The 25,032-nt window shown below is 39.0% G+C and overlaps 1 protein-coding gene across 1 annotated transcript in view; it reads left to right on the top strand.

Moving 5' to 3' along the window:
• Positions 1–886: 886 nt before the first annotated feature.
• The window catches only part of LOC144767770 (killer cell lectin-like receptor subfamily B member 1B allele C), a 126,169-nt gene continuing 102,023 nt past the window's right edge, over positions 887–25,032 (top strand). The window contains exon 1 of the mRNA XM_078651152.1: positions 887–1,045. Within this exon, the coding sequence (XP_078507278.1) occupies positions 958–1,045 (88 nt within the window). The 5' untranslated portion in view covers positions 887–957. The remainder of the gene's footprint in view (positions 1,046–25,032) is intronic.

Here is a 25,032-nt window from a genome sequence, read left to right as displayed (position 1 = left end):
TACAGCTTTGTGCACTTTGCCATCTCCAGAATTTAGAGTATCTTTATTACATGGGATTCTGAAATAACTATATTAAAAACAGATCTTTAATTTCTTTATAGCCGGTGACCTGTGACACAACCAGTTGCCTATTATAAAGAAAAACATAGTCACTCAACTGTAATAACGTACTACAGTTGAGTTCTGACGTCACAAAGCCTGGGGCAAGAGCCAGCAGCCGAGGGGAAAGGCAGTCACAGAGCATAATTAAAACAGCTGTTTAAAGAATGCAAAAAAACATTGCCTTTCTTTCTTCTACTCTCTTTTTTTTTTTTACACTCTTTATGTAGTTATAGAAAAGTTAGTATCTTTGTACACGTTTCTACTCATTCCTAGTTCCAGCACCTTTTTAGAAAAAACGTAACTGACATATACAAAATCAATGCTAATATCTTTTTTGTGGCAAATATCTAACAACTCTTTTGATGTGTTTAATCTTGCACTAGAAATGTTACTTTGATTTTGTTTGTTTGCAGACATGCTCTCTTTCAAATAAAAGAGATAGCCACCAAGGATTATTGTGATTTGTGAGAAAGGTGATGATGTGAACATGTAATTTAAGGAGTGTAGTACCACCTGCCGTATATGATAAGGATATTTCAAGTCACCTTAGAGTTACGTAAACTTATAAAGGAACTCAGCCTTTGGCCCCATTCCACTACATGGTCATAGAACTCCTCGCTGACTTGCAGTATCCCTATTTTGCATCTCAGGGGTACTTTATCCCATGTACATTCTGCTTTTTTAGCACCCAGAAGCAGAAAGAAACCCAAGTTCATTTTCACGATGACGCAGAGGAAGTGAGGGTCTGATACCACCACCTCACACTTCCTCCTTCTGGTGCGACCACAAGGGTTGCTGACAGCAACATCTTGCAGCTTTCTCACTTGTGTCCCCACCGTGGTCGAAGCGCTGCAGATGGCAGGTTCAGTGATCTATGCTGACTTGCAACTACCCGATGGATCATGTCCCATAAGTTCTCAGCGGCACGGGGTCAAGGAGTCTGGTAAGTGTCCCCTTTTCTTCTATGCTGCATGGATTGCAAGATAAGGGTCTTCCTCTCAAACAGGGCTGAAATAAAAAATAAATACAGCCCTGGAAATGTTTTAACAGCTGCCACAAACTGAAACAAATTAGCAAGTATGACTCTTTCCAGGTTGGTACAGTGGGTTTTCCACCAAGATTATAATTTTTAAATGAGACTAAACAATTCCTTTTTCTGCACAATTTTCCTAGGATATTAGCTAAGACCTATGGGGTTTACAGGCCTTTCAAAGAATGTTACTATACGTCCTGCTTTGGCACTTCTTAAAGTACATGAATTATCAACAGCAGCAAATTATAAGTATGCATATGAGGCAATGGCATGCCATTCTTCTGTTCTGCTTTCAGGGCTAGTCAAAATTTAAATGTGCACGATTTGTTTTTGCATGGAGTTATTCCGTTTCTTGACTTCCACAGCTGGCAGATCCGAATAACGTGGCACAGGCAAGTGAAAAGATTTGCCTAGTGTCAGATGAGCCAGTGTTAGAGACCAGCATCCCTGTTTCCACAGCCAAGGCTTTTTAAAAAATGTATTTTGTAAATGTATATGAGTGTACAAATAAATCAGGTATCTAACCAATTGACTACAACTATGCAGCTCGGCCAATGTATGCTAGAACTACAGACAACAGCTCTCAAATTTTAGAAAGACTTTTGAGACGAGCTTGGTCGCAGAATCTCTCCAATGCTTGATTCCAAAATGCTATTCGCCAATGATAACTTTTCCACATGGCAATGGGTATAAAGAGGTTATCATTCTATGAAACAACCCTCCATACCCCATCTACGCAGAAAACACTCCAACGCAGGTACCTCTTCTGGTCATAGATATTTCCTCTTCTCCAGGGACTTTGGGCCTGATTCACAGAACTAACTTAAGACAAAATCCTAAACTAACTACTTTTGGTATTTACAGAAGGCATTTAGTAGAAGTAAAGTTAGGATTTTGTCTTAAGTCTGTCTTAAGTCTGTCCTAAGTTTGTCTTATGTTTGTCTTAAGTTTGTCTTACGTCTGTCTCACGTCTGTCTTAAGTTTGTCTTAAGTCTGTCCTAAGATTGTCTTAAGTCTGTCTTAAGTCTGTCCTACTACTTTTGGTATTCACAGAAGTCATTTAGTAGTAGTAAAGTTAGGATTTTGTCTTAAGTTTGACTTAAGACAGACTTAAGACAGACTTAAGACAAACTTAGGACATACTTAAGACAGACTTAAGACAGACTTAAGACAAAATCCTAACTTTACTACTACAAAATGCCTTCTGGGAATACCAAAAGTAGTAAGTTTAGGATTTTGTCTTAAGGTAGTTCTGTGAATCGGGCCCTATGTGAGCAAATTTTCAAAGAGTTCACACAAAGAAGTGGAGCAAGTAAAGATACTGTGCATATTGTGTGACTAGGAGAGACAAGAACTGCACAATATTTCCAAAACAATTAAACAGTTCTGCTCTCTCCATGCTCTGGCACACTTGTGGCTGCCTTGAGCCAATGCAAGCACCCTTGCTCCATAGTCAAAGAGTGTGGGCTTTAAGCTTAGGATAAACTTTTTGCCGTAAGGCCCCGCCAATGCAAAGTGTCACAAAGCAGTCTAATGTACTGTGTTGTCTTACTTTTTTATCATTTGCATTGCTTTGTAAATGTTAAAGAGAATTTTGTGTTGAGTCTGCATCAAAAAAGTGATGCAAACATGATACAAAATCTTTGAAAACCTGGCCTTTGTCTTCCACACAGATTGTTGTTAAGATGGAAACCATCTCACACAGATTCCACATTCCATGTATGTATCCCCACATTCAGATAACCTTACCACAAATCTCCAGTACACTGACTTACTCTTAGCATCACATTCCCATTGTTATAATATGTTACAATGGAAATATGGCTGATAACCAGATCACCGCATGTTTTGCCACTCAATCATCCCCTACTACTGCTGACAGAGTCCTTCCTGGGAGGCTACTCCTGCTACAGATACTTCATTTGACACTGATGTCACTCTTAAAGCAGAGTTCCTCCGGGGACACTCCAAATTCAGATGAGGGGACCTTATATAACCACAATACACTCTCCATATATAGGAATATCCAAAGCAGGTCTGCCATCCTATAAAACCTCAATCAAAGACCATACTTGCTGACTCTCTATTAGTTATGGGTGTCACTGAGTTAGGATGTGCATTAGTAAGGAGAGAGAGGTAGACATAATGTGGGAGTGATGACCAGTGGAGAAGGATGGTGACTGAAGTGAAAGCTAGTCCTGTGTGTCGGCTGCGTAAACCCCACATTAATAGGCATGTATGAGATGAATAAAATCAGCTGGGCCAGTCTATAAATAACAGTACATGTATACTACTCTCTTTTATGACAAGTACTCTGCCTCTTTTGTGCGCAAGACAGTGTTGCTTTTGACTGTCACTTCTCATCATGCGTATCCACAAAAGGAGATGCTGCAGCTCCAAACCACTCAGAAATTATTTATTTATTTTATTTATTTATATCATTTATAAAGTGCGCTGTTACCAACTGGTGTCCTGGCACTGAAATGATAGCTCCCTGAGTTTCCAGCCTCTCGTCTAGACCGTAAAGAGCCAAGTTTTCAGATTTTTCTGAAATGCCAGCAGGTTCGCACTTTGCTTTAGTGCCAAAGGTAGGGCGATCCATGCAATCGCCGCCCCTCTAACGAAGCTTTTGCCCCCCCCAGCGCACCTTCCTGATGCGGGCTGTCTTAATCAGCCCCATCCTGGTCGACCTCAATTATCTGCCTGGCTTGTACCATTGAAAGTGCTGCTGGAGAAACACTGGGCCCAATCCGTGTAGTGCCTTGTAGACTATGCACAAAGATTTGAACAAAATCCGTTTCCGCACCGGGAGCCAATGCAGTTTCTCCAGCTCCCAGGAAACCGATGAGAACTTGGGCAGACCGGCGATAAGACGGGCAGTAGAATTTTGCAGGACCTGTAGCTTATTTAGCAACCCCTGTTGGGCCTCGAGAAGTAGACTGTTGCAGTAGTCAAGGCGGGACAGCACAAATGCTGTCACCACAGTCTTTTTGCACCCTTCCGGTAAGAAGGGGAGGATCTTCCTAATGATTTTCAAGGTCCAGTGGATAGAGGAGGTGAGAGCCTTTACTTGTGGTTTAAAGGAAAGTTGGTCATCTATTAGAACTCCTAGGTTCTTAACCTTCGTAGCCGGGGAGGGAGGGGATCCCATGTCTTCAGGCCACCACTTAGGACTCCAGAGGTTAGTGTTAGAGCCAAATATTAAAACCTTGGTTTTGGAGGAGTTCAGTTTTAGGGAACTTTTTGCCATCCAAGTACTGAGTGCTGTCATACAGTCCTGGAACCTGGCAGCTACGCCTAGTTCCTTCCCTGGAAGCAGTGATACCACGATCTGGGTGTCGTCAGCGTAAGATGTTAATTCAAACCTTACCGGCTCAGATTTGGCCTTAAACGTCAAGCCCATATCATGTCTTTATTGAAAGTTCTACTTTGACTTTCAATAAAGGGAAGAGCACAACTCAAAATACGTCCAAAGGTTTACTGTCATGGCTTCCAAACAGAACCCTAAGATGAACCTCCCACATCTTACTAGCCAACCATGTAGAAAGATACAAATGATATGGCGGTATGGAAGTAGTCCATTTCACGTCCATGGCTCCACCCTCTGGACTGTCTTGAAAGCTTATCTTAGCCTTAAAAAAAATCAAATGGCCCTGAAGGGACACCTCTTCCACTCGCCATTTTTGTAGCTCAAGAAGGATCATTCTCCAGGTAACATACTTCATGAGACCATCCGAATCTCCTTCCTCTTCACGTCAATCTAAAGGCTAAGTTCAGCTTGTTCCTGCCCAGTCCGGTAGAGCTACAGGATTTGAAGTCCTGTTCTACAAACATTGCTTTACCATTTACTTTCATTCATGAGACTCTTGCTGCAATTATCGATGTAACGCTTTAAGGCAACAAATCATCAGGTGCATTACATTTGTACATGCGCTAGGTTTGTCCCACCCAAGTCCTCTGAGGCAGCCAATAGAGGCGTGCAACACTCAACACAAACTTTCTACAAGCGAATAGTCAATAAATAGATACATTGTTACTTTTTATGTAGATATTCAGATCAGCCACAAAGGGCTGCACACTGCTACTGTGCTGCTGCTTTCCACTCCACAGGGTACAGAGACAGGAGGCAAACACATGCAGAAAATGGTGATTTTCTACAAATCTCAGATCTGTCAACAAAGCAGTGTCGTCCCTTCACCACAGAACCGGTGCAAGGACCACACCAAAGGCCGAATGAAATCTTAGAAGACCACTAGGCTAGCGGCATACAAAATGCAACCCGCCTCAGTCAAGTGTATACCCATTGGATCTAAATCTATATTAAAGCCTACCCATTACGGTTTAGTAGATACAAGCAAATTTGTTTTATATAGTTATATGGTTAATTTTTGTTGCTGCTGGTTTTGTTTAATGGACAGAGGTATTTACAAGATTGGTAATGCTTCACAAAAGTACTAGCAGTCTGCTTTACATCAAGGTAATTAAGCTGCATACTTTTGCTACTGTGTTGTAAACACAATTTTCAACTCCCTCCAAAGATCCCGATTATGAGTTGGGAGGAACAGAATTCCTGTATATAAATCCCCTCTGCTCATTCATGAGTGGGCCTTTTATCCTGCTACTAAGTTTACCAGGTGCAAGAACAGACCCGATTTTCCTTAAAATGTGACTGGTAATAGCGTTGGATTTTGCATGGGCAGTTGCACTGATGCTGTAGGGTGGGCTTATTGGATGACCTTCAACTATAGGTCCAATTCAGAAAGGTGAATGTAACGTTTGTGTAAGTTCACTACTTTTCGGTATTCACAAAGATAAACTTAGACCAAAAGCCTAACTTTACTAGTCACTTACCTGTCTGAATGCCGAAAAGTAGTAAGGTTAGACTTTTAGTCTAGGTTTACCTTTGCGAATACCGAAAAGTACTAAAGATAGACTTTTGGTCTAAGTTTACCTTTGTGAATACCAAAAAGTAGTAAACTTACACAAACGTGTATGTTTACCTTTATGAATAGGGCCCTGTGTGCTGACGAAATTGTGCCTGCAGCTTACACTCTCTTAGGTCTCTCTGCGGCATTTGATACGGTACACCACCAAGTTCTACTGAATAGCTTTGTAGGATTCTGTATCAAAGGCCCAGCCTCAATGGGATTCTTCAAGTGTTTTTTTGTCCAAGAGTTCTTTCAGGCCACTATGAATTCATTTGCCCCAGACACTAAAGTGCTGAACAGTGTTGTGCCATGGCTTCTGTTTTGACCATCTGCTTTTTATCGTGTATATGGGCCCCTTCTCCGGTTTAATTCAATCTTTCAGACTGATGCTATTTAGGTATACGGATGATAAGGAAATAATCTTTATTATAGATGAAAACCCGAGCATGAGAGCAGAACACCTTCATACCTGCTTATTAAGTGTTGAATTATGGATGTTGTGGAACCAACCTAAATAAAAGGGAAGCAAAATAGAAATTGTGAAGACATTTAGTTATTCTCCATTTTGGAATTATGCCTTTTGGCCTTATTTCTTTAAACAAAAAGCCAACTTCTGTGAAATGAGCTAAAAACCTCAGAGTGAAATTTGATTTGCATTTTACCTTGTCTGATCAAATAAATGAAGAATTTTACACCCTTTTCATTGACTTACATTTTAAATCTATTAATCTCAGCCAGATTAAACTATTTTAAATCTAAATCTCCCGGCAAAGACTTTAAAGAAATGTCAACTTGTTCAGAGTGATATAGCAAGACTGGTGTTGAATTTGCAAAGGAAGCACTCCATACTGCCAGGAGTCACCAGGTTGCTCTGGATTCCATTAAAAGAGAGAGTCTTGTTCCAATCCCCCTCTTTGTTTCACAAAGTACTGTTTGATACCCATCCGTAGGGGATATATTTTTCATAATGCTAACCACATTCCTAGATAATAGGAGGCTTTTCTGGTGACTATCCCTAGAATCCGTTGTACTATGGAACAGATCACCCATCTCCTGAGCCTTCCTTGTTGAAACTGAGAAGACATCTGAGAATGTGATTCTTCCCTACTTACATCTGATTGCAAATGCGTTGACACATATTCAGCCAGTTAGGTTCTCAGCAGCAGGATATCCTTGGGCGAATGCAACACTTTACAAAGAGTACAAATAAATGAAATACAAATTGATACAATGAGATGTTCAAGGCATGCATCTTCTGCTGAGAAAATTTGCTGATACATTTTTGCTGCTTGAGAAAATCTGTAGAATACCAAGGTAGTCCTTCCATAAATTTAAGAGAAGTAAATACTCCAAAGAAGACTGCTGTAACCAGGCCCAAACTGGCTCTACTGGACACCGGGCGTTTTCCTAATGGGCCAGCAGGGTGAGAGCTGATTTTACTGCTGGTGAGGGCCGGTTTTGTTTGCTGGGGACCATTTGTTAATAACTCCTGCCATTTGACACCTTGTTTGGGAAGTTTAACTGAAAATTCTTGTGGAATTCCTTGATAACGTTGAGCTCCCTGAGGCGAAAACCCTATACTTGAAACTCCGATAGGGAATCTTACCTGTGAATAAACTAGTACTTGGAGTGAACAGCCGAGAATATCTCAAAAACAATAGCACATTTTATGTTCTTTTCTCCAGCATATCCAGGAATGACAAAATCCTGGTTTGTCCCAGCCTGTCGAATGCTGGTTGTGAGAAACTTTGCAATCATTGTTCTGTAAGTGTTCTCAGTAGCCAAACATCTGAACAAAGCTTGGAGGCTGAAGCACAAGCTGTCCTCCTGAGAGTCTAACTGCTGCAGAAATAAGTGTATGCTAAGGTCCTTTTTTTCTCTTTTTTTTAATTTGAAATGATTTTATTAGGAAAGGTTTTTTAGCATAGTAAGTACAGAAAGAAAGAAGGCAATACTGGTGACTGCGTGAAGTGTGGTGTATTACAAGAATCGAGCCGCCTTATGAAATGACCATTGATTTTATTGTGTTTCCTGTGTTTTCATGGCCGTGATTGGTTGAAATAAAGATTTATATTAAACTAGCAGCCCGTCCCGACCTTGTCCGGGTGCAACAGGCTTCCCCGACCCCCGCCTGCCCCGACATTGTGCAGCAGCCTGGGCCCCCGCCCGGCCTGTCCCCCGCCTGCCCAGACACCCGCCTGCCCCGACCCCCGCCTGCCCTGACCCCCGCCTGCCTCGACACCCGCCTGCCCCGACATGGGTCCCCTTACCTGAGCCGCCGCTCCTCCCGCCTGTCCAATGCTCGCACCGCCGCTGGCCTGTCTGCTGCTCCTCACGTCACCGCTCCTCCCCCGCACCATGTCCGCCGCTCCTCGTCGCGCTCCTGGACGCCGCTCCTTCCCGCGCTCCTGACGTGAGCACGCACGTCGCGGCCGGCGCTACTTCGGAGGAACTACTTTTTTTTTTACTTTACATTTTTTAAATAACGTTTTTTTTTACATTTATATAGCCTATAACCATCTACACACCCTGACGATTCCAACGGTGTATCGGGTGTGTGGATTGGCCCTGTGGTTCCCGAGTTTACCCGCCTCAAAGGCTGAAAGTTCTTCCTTTATTATAGTAGTATAGAATAATAATCAGCCAGTTATATTCTCAGCAGCATGATACTCTTGGGTAAATGCAACACTTTATAAAGAGTTAGAAAAAAAAATACAAACAATAGAGAAAAGGAAGGGTTAAAGGCAGCGAGCGGCTGCATGCATCTTCTGCTCATAAATATTGCTGGCAAAGTTTTGCTACTTGAAAAAACTTGTAGAATTACAAGGCAACAGTTCCACAAATTTAGGAGAAGTAGCTATGCCACGGAAGGCTGCCGGAAATCAGGCCCAGACTGGCTCTACTGGACACTTGGCAGTTTCCCCAGCGACTGGCAGGGCGAGGGCTGCGGGGAACCAAGGGTAGTACTGAGCTGTAGGGAGGAGGGAGGTGAGGGGCTGCTGTTTTTTGGCTCAGAGAGTTCAGTACTTATATGAGACAGACTCTTCACCATGCAAGTCAGTGTATTTCTTTACAATGCGATGATTTTTGCAAGCATTTCAATTTACTATGTTAAATTATACCATCATTTTGAACGGTAATTGTTAGAAGTAACAGATTCTAATCATGAAGTTAGAAAATGTGTCCCCCACCACCATGCTATTAGCATGGTCTTGGACTGCCGGCCACCTCCCCCCTTAACACACTGACTGAATTACCCAATTCAACCAGTCAACACATGGGGGTCTTTGGAAGTCAAGGGGGGGTACAGGGCCCCCCCCCCTGGCCGTATTTATTAAAATATAAAAACAATCAAAAATTTTAATAAAATAAACATTTCTGACAATTATTACAATGCACATTTCAGAACATTAGATTGACATCCGTTTCAACATGGTATGATGGGCTAACCTTAACAAATATCTAGTACAGCGTGTTTCCTAACCGAATCTAAACATCCTGAAAATTAAACTGCATTCTAATAATATAGTCGTACGGCAAGGTCGCCAACCGGTGTCAGATCCTTTTACAGCTGCGCTCTCACGTTCGAGATGCGCATGCGCAACCCAGGGCACGTTTCACCCACGTGCGCTCCCTGAACTCCATTTAACCATAACAGGAGGGCCCAGACACTCGCGCACCTTAGTGACGTCATTGTGTTGTGAGGGGTGGCTACCAGCCTGAGGAAAGCGTAGACTCCCTCCCCCGCACCCTTTAAAACGGGATATCATATCCTGCCCCTGAAGTTCTGAGAGAGACCAATGGCCCCTCCCGCGGGCGGCCCCTTTCGTGAATGGGTCCGCCCCCCCGTAAGGACCTTAAAATGCTGCTCACCGATTAATTACCTTACCGCCAGACACACATAATAAATACGACATTGCTATTCTAAAAGGGGAAAAAGGCCTAAGGAAAAAATTGTTAATACACCACAAAGCACCAACATATACATATAGAAATACTTCTGTAAGCGGGGAAAAAGGGCCTAAGGAAAGAATTAATTAAAATATCACAGCACTGCACGAAATTATTTACATCTGTCCTACCTTCCAGTAAACGGGAACTATAAGGCCTACTGGATCAAGCACCCTAATCCTATACTCTGGCACATTGTAAAACCATATACCTACCATTTGCCAGGCCCCAAGGTCTGCTAAAAAAGGGATGGAGGGTGGGGAAAATTACACAGCCCCACGGTGGGGCGAGGAGCAAGCCTGGGAGCGCGGGCACAAAGAGGCCGCTTCCCGCGCTCTCCAGGCTTTTAACCCTTTCGCCGCCGCGGCCCCGCCCCCTCACCCTGGAAGCGCACAACTACTTCCGGGGTGAGGGCGCGGGGCAAGCGACCCCGAAAGGGACGGGGTGTGGGAGGGGCCTGGCCCCGCCATGCTTGCGTGGGGGCCGATTGGCCCCCCCTTCTCTCATGGTCTTGGACTGCCGGCCACCTCCCCCCTTAACACACTGACTGAATTACCCAATTCAACCAGTCAACACATGGGGGTCTTTGGAAGTCAAGGGGGGGTACAGGCCCCCCCCCCTGGCCGTATTTATTAAAATATAAAAACAATCAAAAATGTTAATAAAATAAACATTTCTGACAATTATTACAATGCACATTTCAGAACATTAGATTGACATCCGTTTCGACATGGTATGATGGGCTAACCTTAACAAATATCTAGTACAGCGTGTTTCCTAACCGAATCTAAACATCCTGAAAATTAAACTGCATTCTAATAATAAAGTCGTACGGCAAGGTCGCCAACCGGTGTCAGATCCTTTTACAGCTGCGCTCTCACGTTCGAGATGCGCATGCGCAACCCAGGGCACGTTTCACCCACGTGCGCTCCCTGAACTCCATTTAACCATAACAGGAGGGCCCAGACACTCGCGCACCTTAGTGACGTCATAGTGTTGTGAGGGGTGGCTACCAGCCTGAGGAAAGCGTAGACTCCCTCCCCCGCACCCTTTAAAACGGGATATCATATCCTGCCCCTGAAGTTCTGAGAGAGACCAATGGCCCCTCCCGCGGGCGGCCCCTTTCATGAATGGGTCCGCCCCCCCGTAAGGACCTTAAAATGCTGCTCACCGATTAATGACCTTACCGCCACAGGCCAGGTAGTTGACCGACTATCTGGCCCCCCCCCCAACCGCCTACACTGAAAGGTCATAACTTCCTAATCCAAAACCCTCTACCCCTGCTATTTTGTTCCCTACCCCTATGGCATCCCTGACTCTGTCCACTGGACCCCCCACCCTGTGAGTAGAGCCTCTAATAAACGTCAACTCCTCATTATCAGCCGACTGTTAGTCTACTTGGTCCTGAGATGACCCCCCGTGGGATATTCTGTCATTAATGTGTATGAAATAGTTTCTCCAACCAAGTGTAGATCCTCTTTATCGAGTGATTCTTCACCGAGTGACTCCGTGCACTCGCCTAATCCCCCCTCCTTTTACGTGCAGCCGGGGGAAAAAGCAGGGATCACTGAAATATTATCGACGGACACATTATCGACTTACCAAAATATCGTTGACAAATTATCGAGAACAAAAATATCGACTTACTATACTTATTACACAAACTACAAAAATATCGACTAAAAAATATCGAGTACTAACTATATCGAAAACATAAATATCGCTTAAAAAAATATCGAGTACAATTATATCGTTGGACATGAAATTAGCCCTAACACTACAAAAATATCGACTACAAAAATATAGACTACCACAATATCGTAAAAAAAATAATATCGAGTTCATGTTTGCACACTTTTCTTTCTAAAATACCATCTTTATCATCAATAAAAGTCATTTTTCTGTAAAAAAAACTTTTCACATATAATACCTGTTTCTTACATAAAATTACTATTAATCCACATTTACTATACATTCTATTACATGCATTTTATCATTTTCTATTATTCTTTGCATTTAACTAACATTTTCATTACTTATTTTCACATATAAATATATTTCATTTAAACACGAACCTGCTTTAATGCGGGAACAACCACATACCACCATTCTCACATCAACAAACACTCCAATTAACTTAAAAAAATTCAAACTAGCCTATACTATGCTTCCTTACATCCTACAACCAATCAAATCAAAGCACACATAACACATATACTATAAAAGGGCTACATGCATTCTACCATTTGTTGCTGCTACCTATCTGGAAAGTAGATGCCAACACTTTGAAGATTTTGTTGCAGAATAAACATCTTTAAAGATCCAGCTTACTAGCTAATTAATCAAGTAAGTAACACAGCATTTTAGTAGAAAACTACATTAGAAGTGCACTATTTTCCTTACATCTCCTAACTCTTAGACTTATTTTATTTTCATGTCTTCCTACTTTTCTGATAGAAACTACTCCAACACAATTCCTATTACATGGTCATATTTCTTCATGTGCAAAATCAGATAGTAAGTATATAATAATTCTCTGTTACACACCAACTGCTTTGTTTAAACACTAATTTACAAGAGTATTTATTTTTCATTGACATTATATTTACAGATATACAGAAATGGTGCTATTTCTACAGCAAAAACGATAAAACTAACCTAATTACACATGTAAGTATAGATGTGTTTGTTATAAAACGGCCAATTTCATTAATGCACATTTTTAAACAACATATCTTGCTTTTTACATCTTCCCTATAGATCATTTGAAAAATCCAAGATCAACTATAGCAAAACACAAAAATTACCCTTCAGAAAAAAGTAAGTATAATTGTTATTTGCTAAAATGTTGGCACAAAAAACGCTAACTATATTCTTAACACCATGTTATTTATTTTAAATTGCCTCTACAGATATTCAGAAAACATCATACATCTATTCTACATATCATATGAAAACATCCTACACAAAATATACCAATATAGAAGAATCGCCTTGTAAAAAATGTAAGTATATTTATCATTTCTCTAAAACTGCCTAAAATAACACAGTCTATGTTCTTAACAACATCTTATCTATTTTATATTTCCTCTACAGATATTCTGAATACATCATACAGCTATTCTACCTACAACAAAGAAAACGACATATTTAGAAGTTAGTATACGTTTAAATCTGTTACATTTCCAAACGGTTCAGTATTAAAATTATAATATTTTGCTTTTATTTCTTCTATCTACTCTACAGATCATACCTGTACTAAATTGATGAACTCCAGCAATTACTACTATTCTACTATTTAAACAAGTAAGTATATGTAATGTTTACATCAAATGCACTAGTAGACAAAAATGACAACTGCTTTTGAGTAGGAAATACATTTGTTATATATAAACATTAACGTTGTTTTTCTATATTTTCATACCAACAGCAAATAAAGACATACATACAAGAACATCATTCAAAAGACATTTCTGCTTCTGTGACTACTACTTTGATTAACTGTAAGTATAAATGCATCACTAATGATGTTAGCACCACATAAGTAAAAAAATGTGTACTGATTTTGTTTCTTTCTACTCTTTCCTAGAACAAGTAAATCAAAATGACTGAAGGTGCAGAATTTGTCATGTCTCAGAAAAATAAATTGCTATTATGCTACATGGGTTATGTGTATAATCAGGAGAGACAAAGTGGTAGAAAGGTTTTTTGGAAGTGTACACAATATTACTCCAACAAATGTTATGGGAGGGCCACTACCAAGGAAACTAATGTGCTATTTACTAGAGAACATAATCATCCCCCAAATGTCACCGAAATTGAAATTAGAGATGCCTTAGAAAGTATTAAAAGTGCTAGCACACAAAGTGACAAACCCACCACCCAAATACTTAAAGAAGAACTGGTAAAAATCCCTAACCATGCTTCAGGGCAACTACCCTCTATTGATTCCCTGAAACGCACAATTGCACGCACCAAACGACTCACTAGCACAACCCAACCCAACCCAACTTGTTTTGAAGAAATTATTATTTCACCCGAAATGGCCATCACACACAATAAAGATAAATTTATTCTTTTTGATAATGAAAGCAGTACAAACAGAATAATTATGTTTGCAACTGCAAGTAATTTACGAAAAATCCAACAGTGTCCCCAATGGATGATGGATGGAACATTTAAACCCTGCCCAAAACCTTTTTACCAACTGTATTCCATCCACGGTTTATACCATCATTCTAACATACCTTTCATTTACTGTTTGCTACCCAACAAACAGCAAACAACCTACACCGAAATTTTAAATGTTCTCAAAACGGAAATCAATAATTATTTTCCCGAAAAAATAATTATTGATTTCGAATTAGCTATGATAAATAGCATTTTGAGAACATTTCCCCACACAGCAATCCAGGGTTGCTATTATCATTTTAATCAGAGTATATGGAGGCATCTCCAAAAATCTACTTTAAGTGTACTATACTCTACAGATAGCACCTTTGCCTATCAAGTTAAAAAGTTAATAGCCCTGGCCTACGTCCCTGTTACAGATGTTGCTGAACATTACAATTTATTAATTGACAGCGCATATTATAAGAGGAATGAGGATAAGCTAACACCATTGCTAGACTATTTTGAAGACACTTGGGTGGGAAGGTTGCACAGATCAGGACATCGACGCCAGCCCAAATTCCAAATCCCTTGGTGGAATGTCTATCTCAGTACTTTAAACCAAGAGGCGAAAACCAACAACAGTGTTGAAGGGTGGCATAATGCTTTCCAAGCAACTACAAACAGAGGCAAACCCACATTCCACAACCTTCTTGAAGCTTTGAAAAAAGAACAAAGCTATCAGGAACTAAGAATGGAACAATCAGTGTCACAAATAGGGCCCAAACTCACTAAACAAACCCAACAAATGTTCCGACTACTTCAAAGTCAAGTCACATTATACCCTACAACTAGAGGTTTAGAATACCTGGCAATAATAGCAAAAAGTCTTCTATAAAAATGTCAAGTAAATATACGAATGTCTTCTTACAATACTAATAAAAATCACATGTCATAAACATATATAATGAATTATAAATAAAACATATTTGTTTGACAAACTTTTAAAAAATATGTAAAAAAATTCGTAACAAATATGCAATGTTTATAATTTTTTATAACATACACATAACATTAGAAATCGACATTTCCCACCCAATCAAAATTGTAAAATAAATACATAAATTTTTTGGAATTAAGAGGCGCAATCAAGGAAAAATCAATCCATACAATCCAATCCAATATCTTACTATTCCAATATGGGAAACCCTCAAAAACCCAAAAATAAATTGTAAAACGTAAAAAAACGCTCCAGGAAATCCCGAAAACAGTAGTGTGTACACGTTAGGATTTAAAGTTATATACACACAATTTTAAAAAAACGGTCACGCATATCAAAGTATCAATCCGATTCGAAACCCTCCAAAAAACCCGAAAAAGGTTTAAAAAGTGTAAAAACGCTCCAGGCAAACACGAAAAATAGGAGATAAAAGTCAAAATATAAGCATAATAACTTAAACATTTGTTTCTCCGTTAAAAAACACGCTTCCTTCCATGTAGTTTTCATGCGAGGAACCGAAACCTGTAAAATAACATACATAACGAAAGCCACCCACAAATACCCCCTTCACATTAGTAAATATACTAACAATTAACATTAACCATGTAAGAAGACATTTCCGAACAATTAAAATTAGACTTGAAGGAAAAAAAGCACGACACATCTATAACGCAGACTTTTCACCCAAACGCTACTTAAACTAATAATACATACACCAAAAAACACTACAGAGTTTGATTACACCCTCAAACATGACCACTTACTTATAATTAGTATTACAAAATAACCTTACCTCTCTCCAAGCGAAGCAACTCCCAACCGCGAGCTTCTCCAGTCCTGAATGGAGCGCAATAACCTTACGCGGTAAAAAAGTAGTCCCCTTAACCCATTTGTGTAAAAGGATAATAGAATAAACAATGTGAAATAAAAAATATATAATACATACACATGTATAATGTAACAAATTAATACACTATACTCATGACAATTTTCCTTTATTAACAAAAAATAATATATTTAATATTAATTAATATATAATATGTATTATATATTAATAATATAAAATAATTATGTAAAACTTTGAATAAAAGATGTAAATATTTAGTTATTCTGTATATTTATAAGAATAATTTTGTGTATAATTTTTATAAAACATTATAAATGTTTATGGGAATAATTAATAATGATAAATAATATAACTTATTTATTGTTATTAATATAACAAGTAGAACCATTTAGTATATAAAGAATGCCCTGAAAAAAGTCTCTATTTTATCTGTGAATATATATATTTTTGTTAATAATCAATGAATGTTTATGTTTATTAATTAATAATAATAATAATTATTAAAATAATTATTATTTTTATTAATTATTAAAAAAAGATTATATAATTATTTCTAATTATAACAAAATTATATAATTGCTTTACTAATATTTGATAAATACCAGATATTATAATTAAACATATTGTTTCCCTATACAATTATAAACTTTACAACCAAAGCGATTTATATGTTTTATGTAAAAAAAACATTGTGTGAAATATACACCAAGAAAATTTATTTTGGTATTTCAATTTATCCTAAGAAATGTAATAATAGTCATGTTACTTGTTACAAAGAAATATGTATTATATATTTTATTATATTAATATTTAATATTAACATTATTAAATATTAATGTAAGAAATATATAACAAATCATTGTTTAATGTATTTCTATATAAATACTTTAAATTGTAAATGACTGATGGGAATATGTAAAATTTACTGAAAGAATCTAGTAATCCAAATTATTGTTTACATTGACCACATGTATATAAATGTAAAGATGTTATTGTGTGAATAATAAAAGTTAAAAAAAATGTGATGTTATATTTGTTTTTGATTTTATTGTAGTACACAATAAAAAAATTAAAAATTGTTTAATAAACTAATTTGAAAACATCTATGTTGCATAATTTTTTATTATTAAAATACAGTAATGAACAAATGTATACAAATGTGCTGCACACTGACCAATTTTATATGTATTGTTACTACTCCAGTCAATCTAAAATCATAGAAGCTGCAGGACACTAGCAAAAATTATTTTACTCTTCCTACTACACTCAAGGTAATACCATAAAATGTGGTGGAGACTAACCAATGTATTTTTATTAATCCAACTCCAGTGTTGGTAATATTACTGATGGTGCTGGACACCAACCAATTAATAATTAGAATTCCAACTCCACTCTAGCTACTGTCTGGAAACATGCTAATACATAAATAGTTTTTATCTAAATAAAGTGTACTAATGTAAAGTTATAATAATATCTATTTTCGTGTGATAAATTTAATGTATCACTGTTAAGTTAAACTATACATCAGCACTCTAAAATACCCAAAACTGTCCCAAAACACTAAAAAGACCCCTTGACCCTAAAGGCCAAAACTGACCCAGAACACTACAAATACCCCTTTATCAACAAACTGAAAACTGACCCTGAACCCTACAAATACCCCTTTACCCACAAACTGACAACTGACCCTGAACCCTACAAATACCCCTTTACCCACAAACTGAAAACTGACCCTGAACCCTACAAATACCCCTTTACCCACAAACTAAAAACTGACCCAGAACCCTACAAATACTCCTTTACCCACAAACTGAAAACTGACCCTGAACCCTACAAATACCCCTTTACCCACAAACTAAAAACTGACCCTGAACCCTACAAATACTCCTTTCCCAACAAACTGAAAACTGACCCTGAACCCTACAAATACTCCTTTCCCAACAAACTGAAAACTGACCCTGAACTCTACAAATACCCCTTTACCCACAAACTGAAAACTGACCCTGAACCCTACAAATACCCCTTTACCCACAAACTAAAAACTGACCCTGAACCCTACAAATACTCCTTTCCCAACAAACTGAAAACTGACCCTGAACCCTACAAATACTCCTTTCCCAACAAACTGAAAACTGACCCTGAACTCTACAAATACCCCTTTACCCACAAACTGAAAACTGACCCTGAACCCTACAAATACCCCTTTACCCACAAACTAAAAACTGACCCTGAACCCTACAAATACTCCTTTCCCAACAAACTGAAAACTGACCCTGAACCCTACAAATACTCCTTTCCCAACAAACTGAAAACTGACCCTGAACTCTACAAATACCCCTTTACCCACAAACTGAAAACTGACCCAGAACCCTACAAATACCCCTACAACCACAAACTGAAAACTGACCCTGAACTCTACAAATACCCCTTTACCCACAAACTGAAAACTGACCCTGAACCCTACAAATACCCCTACAACCACAAACTGAAAACTGACCCTGAACCCTACAAATACTCCTTCCCCAACAAACTGAAAACTGACCCTGAACCCTACAAATACCCCTACACCCACAAACTGAAAACTGACCCTGAACCCTACAAATACTCCTTTCCCAACAAACTGAAAACTGACCCAGAACCCTACAAATACCCCTTTACCCACAAACTGAAAACTAACCCTGAACACTACAAATACCCCTTTACCCACAAACTGAAAACTGACCCTGAACCCTACAAATAGCCCTTCACCCACAAACTGAAAACTGACCCTGAACCCTACAAATACTCCTTTTCCCACAAACTGAAAACTGACCCTGAACTCTACAAATAGCCCTTTACACAAGAACAGAAAACTGACCCTCAACCTCAAAAATACCCATTTACCCACAAACTTAAAAATTTCCCAAATCCCACTAAATACACCTTCACTCACGACTACCAAAATTACCCTGAACCCTAAACAATTAACCTATAACAAAAAATATGAAACTAAGCCAGAACACTATAAATAATAATGAACACAACATTAAACATAAATATATAAAAAAAACAAATATTTTTCAAAAAACTATTATAAAATATATTATCACATTACCTATAATAATAATTTAGATTAATTAATATTGTTTAATTCCAATTAATTAATTAACATCAACATTAATTAACACATTACATTTAAATGTATACAATTAATGTAATTAAGTCATTATTATAAATTAATTACCAATTATTTTATTTAAATGATATGCAATATATTAATGACATCATTAACTAATTATAATTAATGTGTTAGCAATTAATAAATGTAAATAATATACTAATTCTTAATACAATAAATCACTAATTATTATTAATTAATAACCAATGTATCAATGAAAATCATATACAAAATATTTTATAAAATATTAATTAATAATAATCAATTAATCAATTAAATTATATGCTAATTAATCAATTAAACAATTAACTAATTAATATTAATTAATTACCAATTACAATCTAATTAAAACAATTACCACACATATATTAACTAATTAATTATTATTAAATTACTTCCCACCCTATTCCCCTATAAACCCACAACCCGCTCCTAAACATTAATACAATAAATCACTAATTATTATTAATTAATAACCAATGTATCAATGAAAATCATATACAAAAATGTTTTTAAAATATTAATTATTAATAATCAATTAATCAATTAATCAATTAAATTATATGCTAATTATTCAATTAAACAATTAACTAATTAATATTAATTAATTACCAATTACAATCTAATTAAAACAATTACCACACATATATTAACTAATTAATTATTATTAAATTACTTCCCACCCTATTCCCCTATAAACCCACAACCCGCTCCTAAACATTAATACAATAAATCACTAATTATTATTAATTAATAACCAATGTATCAATGAAAATCATATACAAAAATGTTTTTAAAATATTAATTATTAATAATCAATTAATCAATTAATCAATTAAATTATATGCTAATTAATCAATTAAACAATTAACTAATTAATATTAATTAATTACCAATTACAATCTAATTAAAACAATTACCACACATATATTAACTAATTAATTATTATTAAATTACTTCCCACCCTATTCCCCTATAAACCCACAACCCGCTCCTAAACATTTGGTACTATTTATTTATATATTATATATATATTATTTTATAAAATCAATATTTTCTAACATTTTCTCGATATTTTTTACTTTCACTATATTTCGATATTTTGTCTAGTCGATATTTTTAAGTCGATATTTTTGTATTCGATATTTTTGGGTCATTTTTGCAGTCGATATTTTTTTCAACGATATTCCTATAGTCGATATTTTGTTAATGTCGATATTTTTCCGTCGATATTTTGTCCATTCGATATTATGTAGTCGATATTATGTCCAGTTACCAAAAAGCAGCCCCCCATGGTGCAATCTGGGTCCTATCATCGTTACCCCATGTCCTAAAATGAACGAGGGTGTGAGGGCACGCCTCTCGAGGGTCCCTGCAGATGCTGTGACCGGGGGTATCCTGGTACTACCATTCTACCCTTCCCACTGGCATACTGTACAGTCTGCTAACCATCCACACCTAGCCACTACGCTCTGGAAAGTGTTAAGTGTATGGTACTACTTTTACCATGGAAGTCCCCACTTCCTGAACCGGGGAAATGAGGCGTTGCATAGGCCTATCATTCCTGGGGTTGCCGAGGTTAGGAATGCACACCCTTGTGTACTGTCCCATCTCTACCGTTGTCACTTACCAATTGGTTATCTATGCATATCATGCTGACACTGGTGGCCCTGCGTGCACAGGCGCCGTTACTGTAGGTATACATTTTCCTGTTACGGCAAATACTGCCATTTTTTTTGAAACCACATCCTGCTACATTACTGCCGCCAGCCCAATATAAGGGCTTACACACCGAAACAATCAACTCTGTGTTGGCACCTCCTGCGTCTTTTGATCGCTCGCCCATCACACTTGCGTTGTTGTTTGCCATCCTCTACCTGACGTCAGCATCCCTTGGGCTGTCCACCTGGAGCAGCTGTTGTGATGCGGAGCACTCCAGATATCCACCATGGACCCGGCCATACATAAATGAAAAAGATAAACACAAACCATTAGTGTTTCTGGTGATAACTGCTGTACACGTGATAGTCCTACATTGCCATCCCTTGCCACGTTTGAGATACGATTAGCGTCAGATGCATACTCCTAAACACTTCCGACTAAGTGTTGAGCATAGCCTCAGTTTGTGTCCCCTGTAGCGTGACTGTATTAGTGTTACGAAGAGTGCCCTGTAACATGGCCTTCATTAACGAATACTACCCAGTGTGTAGTGCAGTGACACAAAGCATGGAGTCCCCAGTGCATACCATAACGCCCTCATGACTCCTTAAGGATGATTAGGATATCAGTTTAAAAGGAACAGTCCGTTTGTATTAGCACCCACCCAATCACAACTTGGTGAGATATACGTATTCTAAGTATCGAACCCCTCGCGCCTGACTGTTGGCTTCGACCGTAACGCGTAATATAACTAAGGGGCAACCATAAACTATATATATTATTCTTAAGATACCAGACTGAGCATCATTCCCTTAACAAGTTGCAGTAACAGGTGGCCCTCCAACTGCCACACATGATTTTCCACAATTCATAGTATACCGCCACCTATTGTAAATCATGATGCAACATTAGTTTCAACCGATCAGGGTTTAATGTGTTACCGTTCATTAACCCATTCTGCCTCCCCCAGTTCAGCCCTGTTCATAAGCACATCTGTCTGCCCCTCCTGCCCATACAAGAGCTCCAGCAGTATCAGAGATGGGATTTAGGCATGGTCACGACCTTCCTCTTTAGATCAACTCTACTATAGTGAGTCCTTTGCGTGCTCTAAGGCCTCTGAGAAAAGTACCTGAAACTAACAGGCCTACTATGGAATGGCAATTTCCTGGCTAACATTTGGTACGGCTGACTTAAGTAAACACGCAAGTGCACCCAGGTGACCCAGAACTAGTATTGTCAATATTCCCGATAGATGTATCCCTTACGTAGCCACTTTACCATGGTACCGTTGGTAAGTAGCATTACCTCGGTCCGGGGGCGTCAAAGGTTTTCTACCACTGTAACCAGGCTTAAATCGCACTGTGCCTGCTAACCTGTGCTACACATTTGATAGATCTGGCTAGATCAATCTTTAACGCATTTAGCACCATCTACAGAGCATCTCAATGAAAAGGAGTACCACTATAAATCAACTGTAAGTGATGTAGACAAAACAGGGTTCTTTGCCTCGTAGCTTCCTAAAGGGACCCGAGGAAAGTGTTCAGAATAAATACCTATATCCATATCTATATCCACCTGGTGTGGTACTACTTTAATTTCCTCACTCGTGAGAATTTTTAGACTGGTAAAACCAGCTGCTTTTCCTCCCTAGCCGCCTGAGCCGGACGGCTGTTTACCACAGCTACCCCTAGGATAGCTTTCTAATAAGGTTGTCTTTAACCTACCGTCAATAAGGGTCGCCTAGACTAGTGCAGTGCGCCCCTTATAATGTCAATCAACTCTCTCGCACTATGCTCACATAATCTGGCTCCCTGATCTGGCTAGATCAATGTTTAAGGCCTTCTGAACCATCTACAAAACCTCTCAAGGAAAAGGAGGAACACTACAAACAAAATGTCAGCAATGCAGACAACCAGAGTGGCAACACCCCTGATTCTCACTCAAGATTCACCAAAGAATCCACTTGAGGACTCCCTTTTCCCAGTGGCCAAGCCCTGGACGTCATAATCACCTGAGATTCGTTGCATTCAGTAATGCATAAGGTTCAGAAGAGAAGAGTTGGCTGTTCATGGGATAACCACATGACGCCCTCACCTAGGAATGAGCCACCTTCGACTATGAATACAAGAGCCATCCTGAGCTTTGGGCCAGCCCCTTCCAGTAAACGGAGCAAGAAAACAAAACCATAGACTTGCTGCTGTTGTAGTTCGTAATTCAACCAACTAACATTCCATGGCAGAATGCTATTCCATACCGATTAGAAAGGAGGGAGGGAGGGGCCTAAATGCCAGTCCCTAAACCATAGGTCAACCTCCTAGCATATATCTGCCCAAACTCCTTACACCCGCATGAGGAAAGGCGGGGAACTTAACATTTAAATGGTGCCCTTGGCTCAATCTATTATAATCACGGCGATTATATGTGACTCATATGTCTTGTATTCCTCAGTGTCTTAAATAACATTTCCTATACATTTATTTACACACTTGTATGACTTATTGTCTCTGTATCAGGTGTTTATGATGTAAATGTCATGGGGGGGGGGGCGGCAACAAAGATTGTCACACTGGGCGCCACCAACACTAAAGCCGGCACTGCTTTCCACCATCAAATTAATACTTTAGCTCAATCACAAATTGTTTGCGTAGCGCAGTAAAGTACGACTTAGTTACACAAAAATGTTTGTTAGTTGGGCTTAAAGATCCTCACTACAGGTTCACTGAAATGTTGAGCATAAGGGACTGACTCACAAAGTTTTGCCACCCGTTGTAGTAATTTACTTTTAGAGTATTCCTGAATTCCAAGGGCAATTCGGGATCTCCTGACATACACCCGGCTTGCTCGTGGAAATCCAGGAAGGCACATTCACTACAGCAATAAATCACAGCAAAGTCCTTATGGATTAGGCCAGAAGAGTCGATAAGAAAATAGAAGTGTTTAGTACTGAGTCACGTGTGACGTGCTAAAAACATGACTGGTACACGTTTTGTCTACGAAAATCCACATATATACCATGTGCATCAGTCCGCTCTTAAACCACAGTCTATCAATGTTTAACGATGCAGTGCAAGATCAAACAACCCATACTCTGATCAGAGGCATTTCCAAACGTTAAGGAACACGACTGGTACACGTTTTGTCTACGAAAATCCACATACATACCATGTGCATCAGTCTGCTCTTAAACCACAGTCTATCAATGTTTAACGATGCAGTGCAAGATCAAACCCACAGTACTCTGATCAGAGGCATTTCCAAGCATTAAGGAACACAGTGACCGCCTGTATTGTTGTATCAGTTGAAACCACGGCGCACATCAAACGCAGCCTGTCTGGCGCGCGCCTCTGCTTAAGCTTCCTATTCAGCAGTAACTCGTTTATATTCCATGCCTGTCTGAAAGACAAATTACGTATTGTGCTGTATGTCACCGGTAGGGCTATGCCCTGTTGAATGCTTCACCTCTCACGTGCACTGTAATATTATCTGACAGCGTTCCCAGATGCACTCGCCAGATCACTATGCGGACAACCCTGCCACGCTGTGGCCAAACATCTGTAACGTGCAGAATTTATCCCTAAAAAACTCGGCTACGTTTCACTTCATAATCTTGCCTTCCTTCCACGACGCACCGTGGCTTAACGCTTGCAGGGTAAGCAGCTAATAAAATACATAACTTACTGGTTAGCTTTAACATGTGCGTGGTGCACACTACTAGCTGTGTAACATAGTCAATAGCAATCCCCGCGGGCACGAGGCGAGCGGGCACCCAACTCTGGATAAAGGAGTAAAGAAAAGCAGAGTTAAGATGAAAACCCTGCTGACATATCGGTCCCTCATGCTTCCATCGAATAATTCTTTCTAATTGCTGTGATTGCCACCCCATTCTAATCAGCGCACTGTAATTAAAAACTGCACTTTGAATCGCCCATTTAGTCGTCAAATACAGCAATATTTATCGTTCAGAGGCATTCCGACAACTTTAGGAACCGGCGCCGCTGAGTCTGCCACACCATTCGTAATAACCCTATTGCCACAGTTGACCAAGGCCTAAATTAAATGAGGTCCTCGAGGGCCTATAGTGACGCTCCCTCCGTGCATCAAGGTCGACACCGGCCGCGTGCCTTTAAGATTAACAATCCTATCGCTGCACGGAACTCGATATAAACACCCTAGCACAAACCCGACTCTATCTTCCTGGCTCCAAACCCGCACCATGCCTGATTCGTTTTCGTATTTCGAGAGGTT

The sequence above is a fragment of the Lissotriton helveticus genome, chromosome 7 (assembly GCF_964261635.1).
Source record: "Lissotriton helveticus chromosome 7, aLisHel1.1, whole genome shotgun sequence".
NCBI lineage: Eukaryota > Metazoa > Chordata > Amphibia > Caudata > Salamandridae > Lissotriton > Lissotriton helveticus.
The sequence above is the reverse complement of the archived record's forward strand: the minus strand, read 5'-3'. Positions and strand labels throughout refer to the sequence as shown.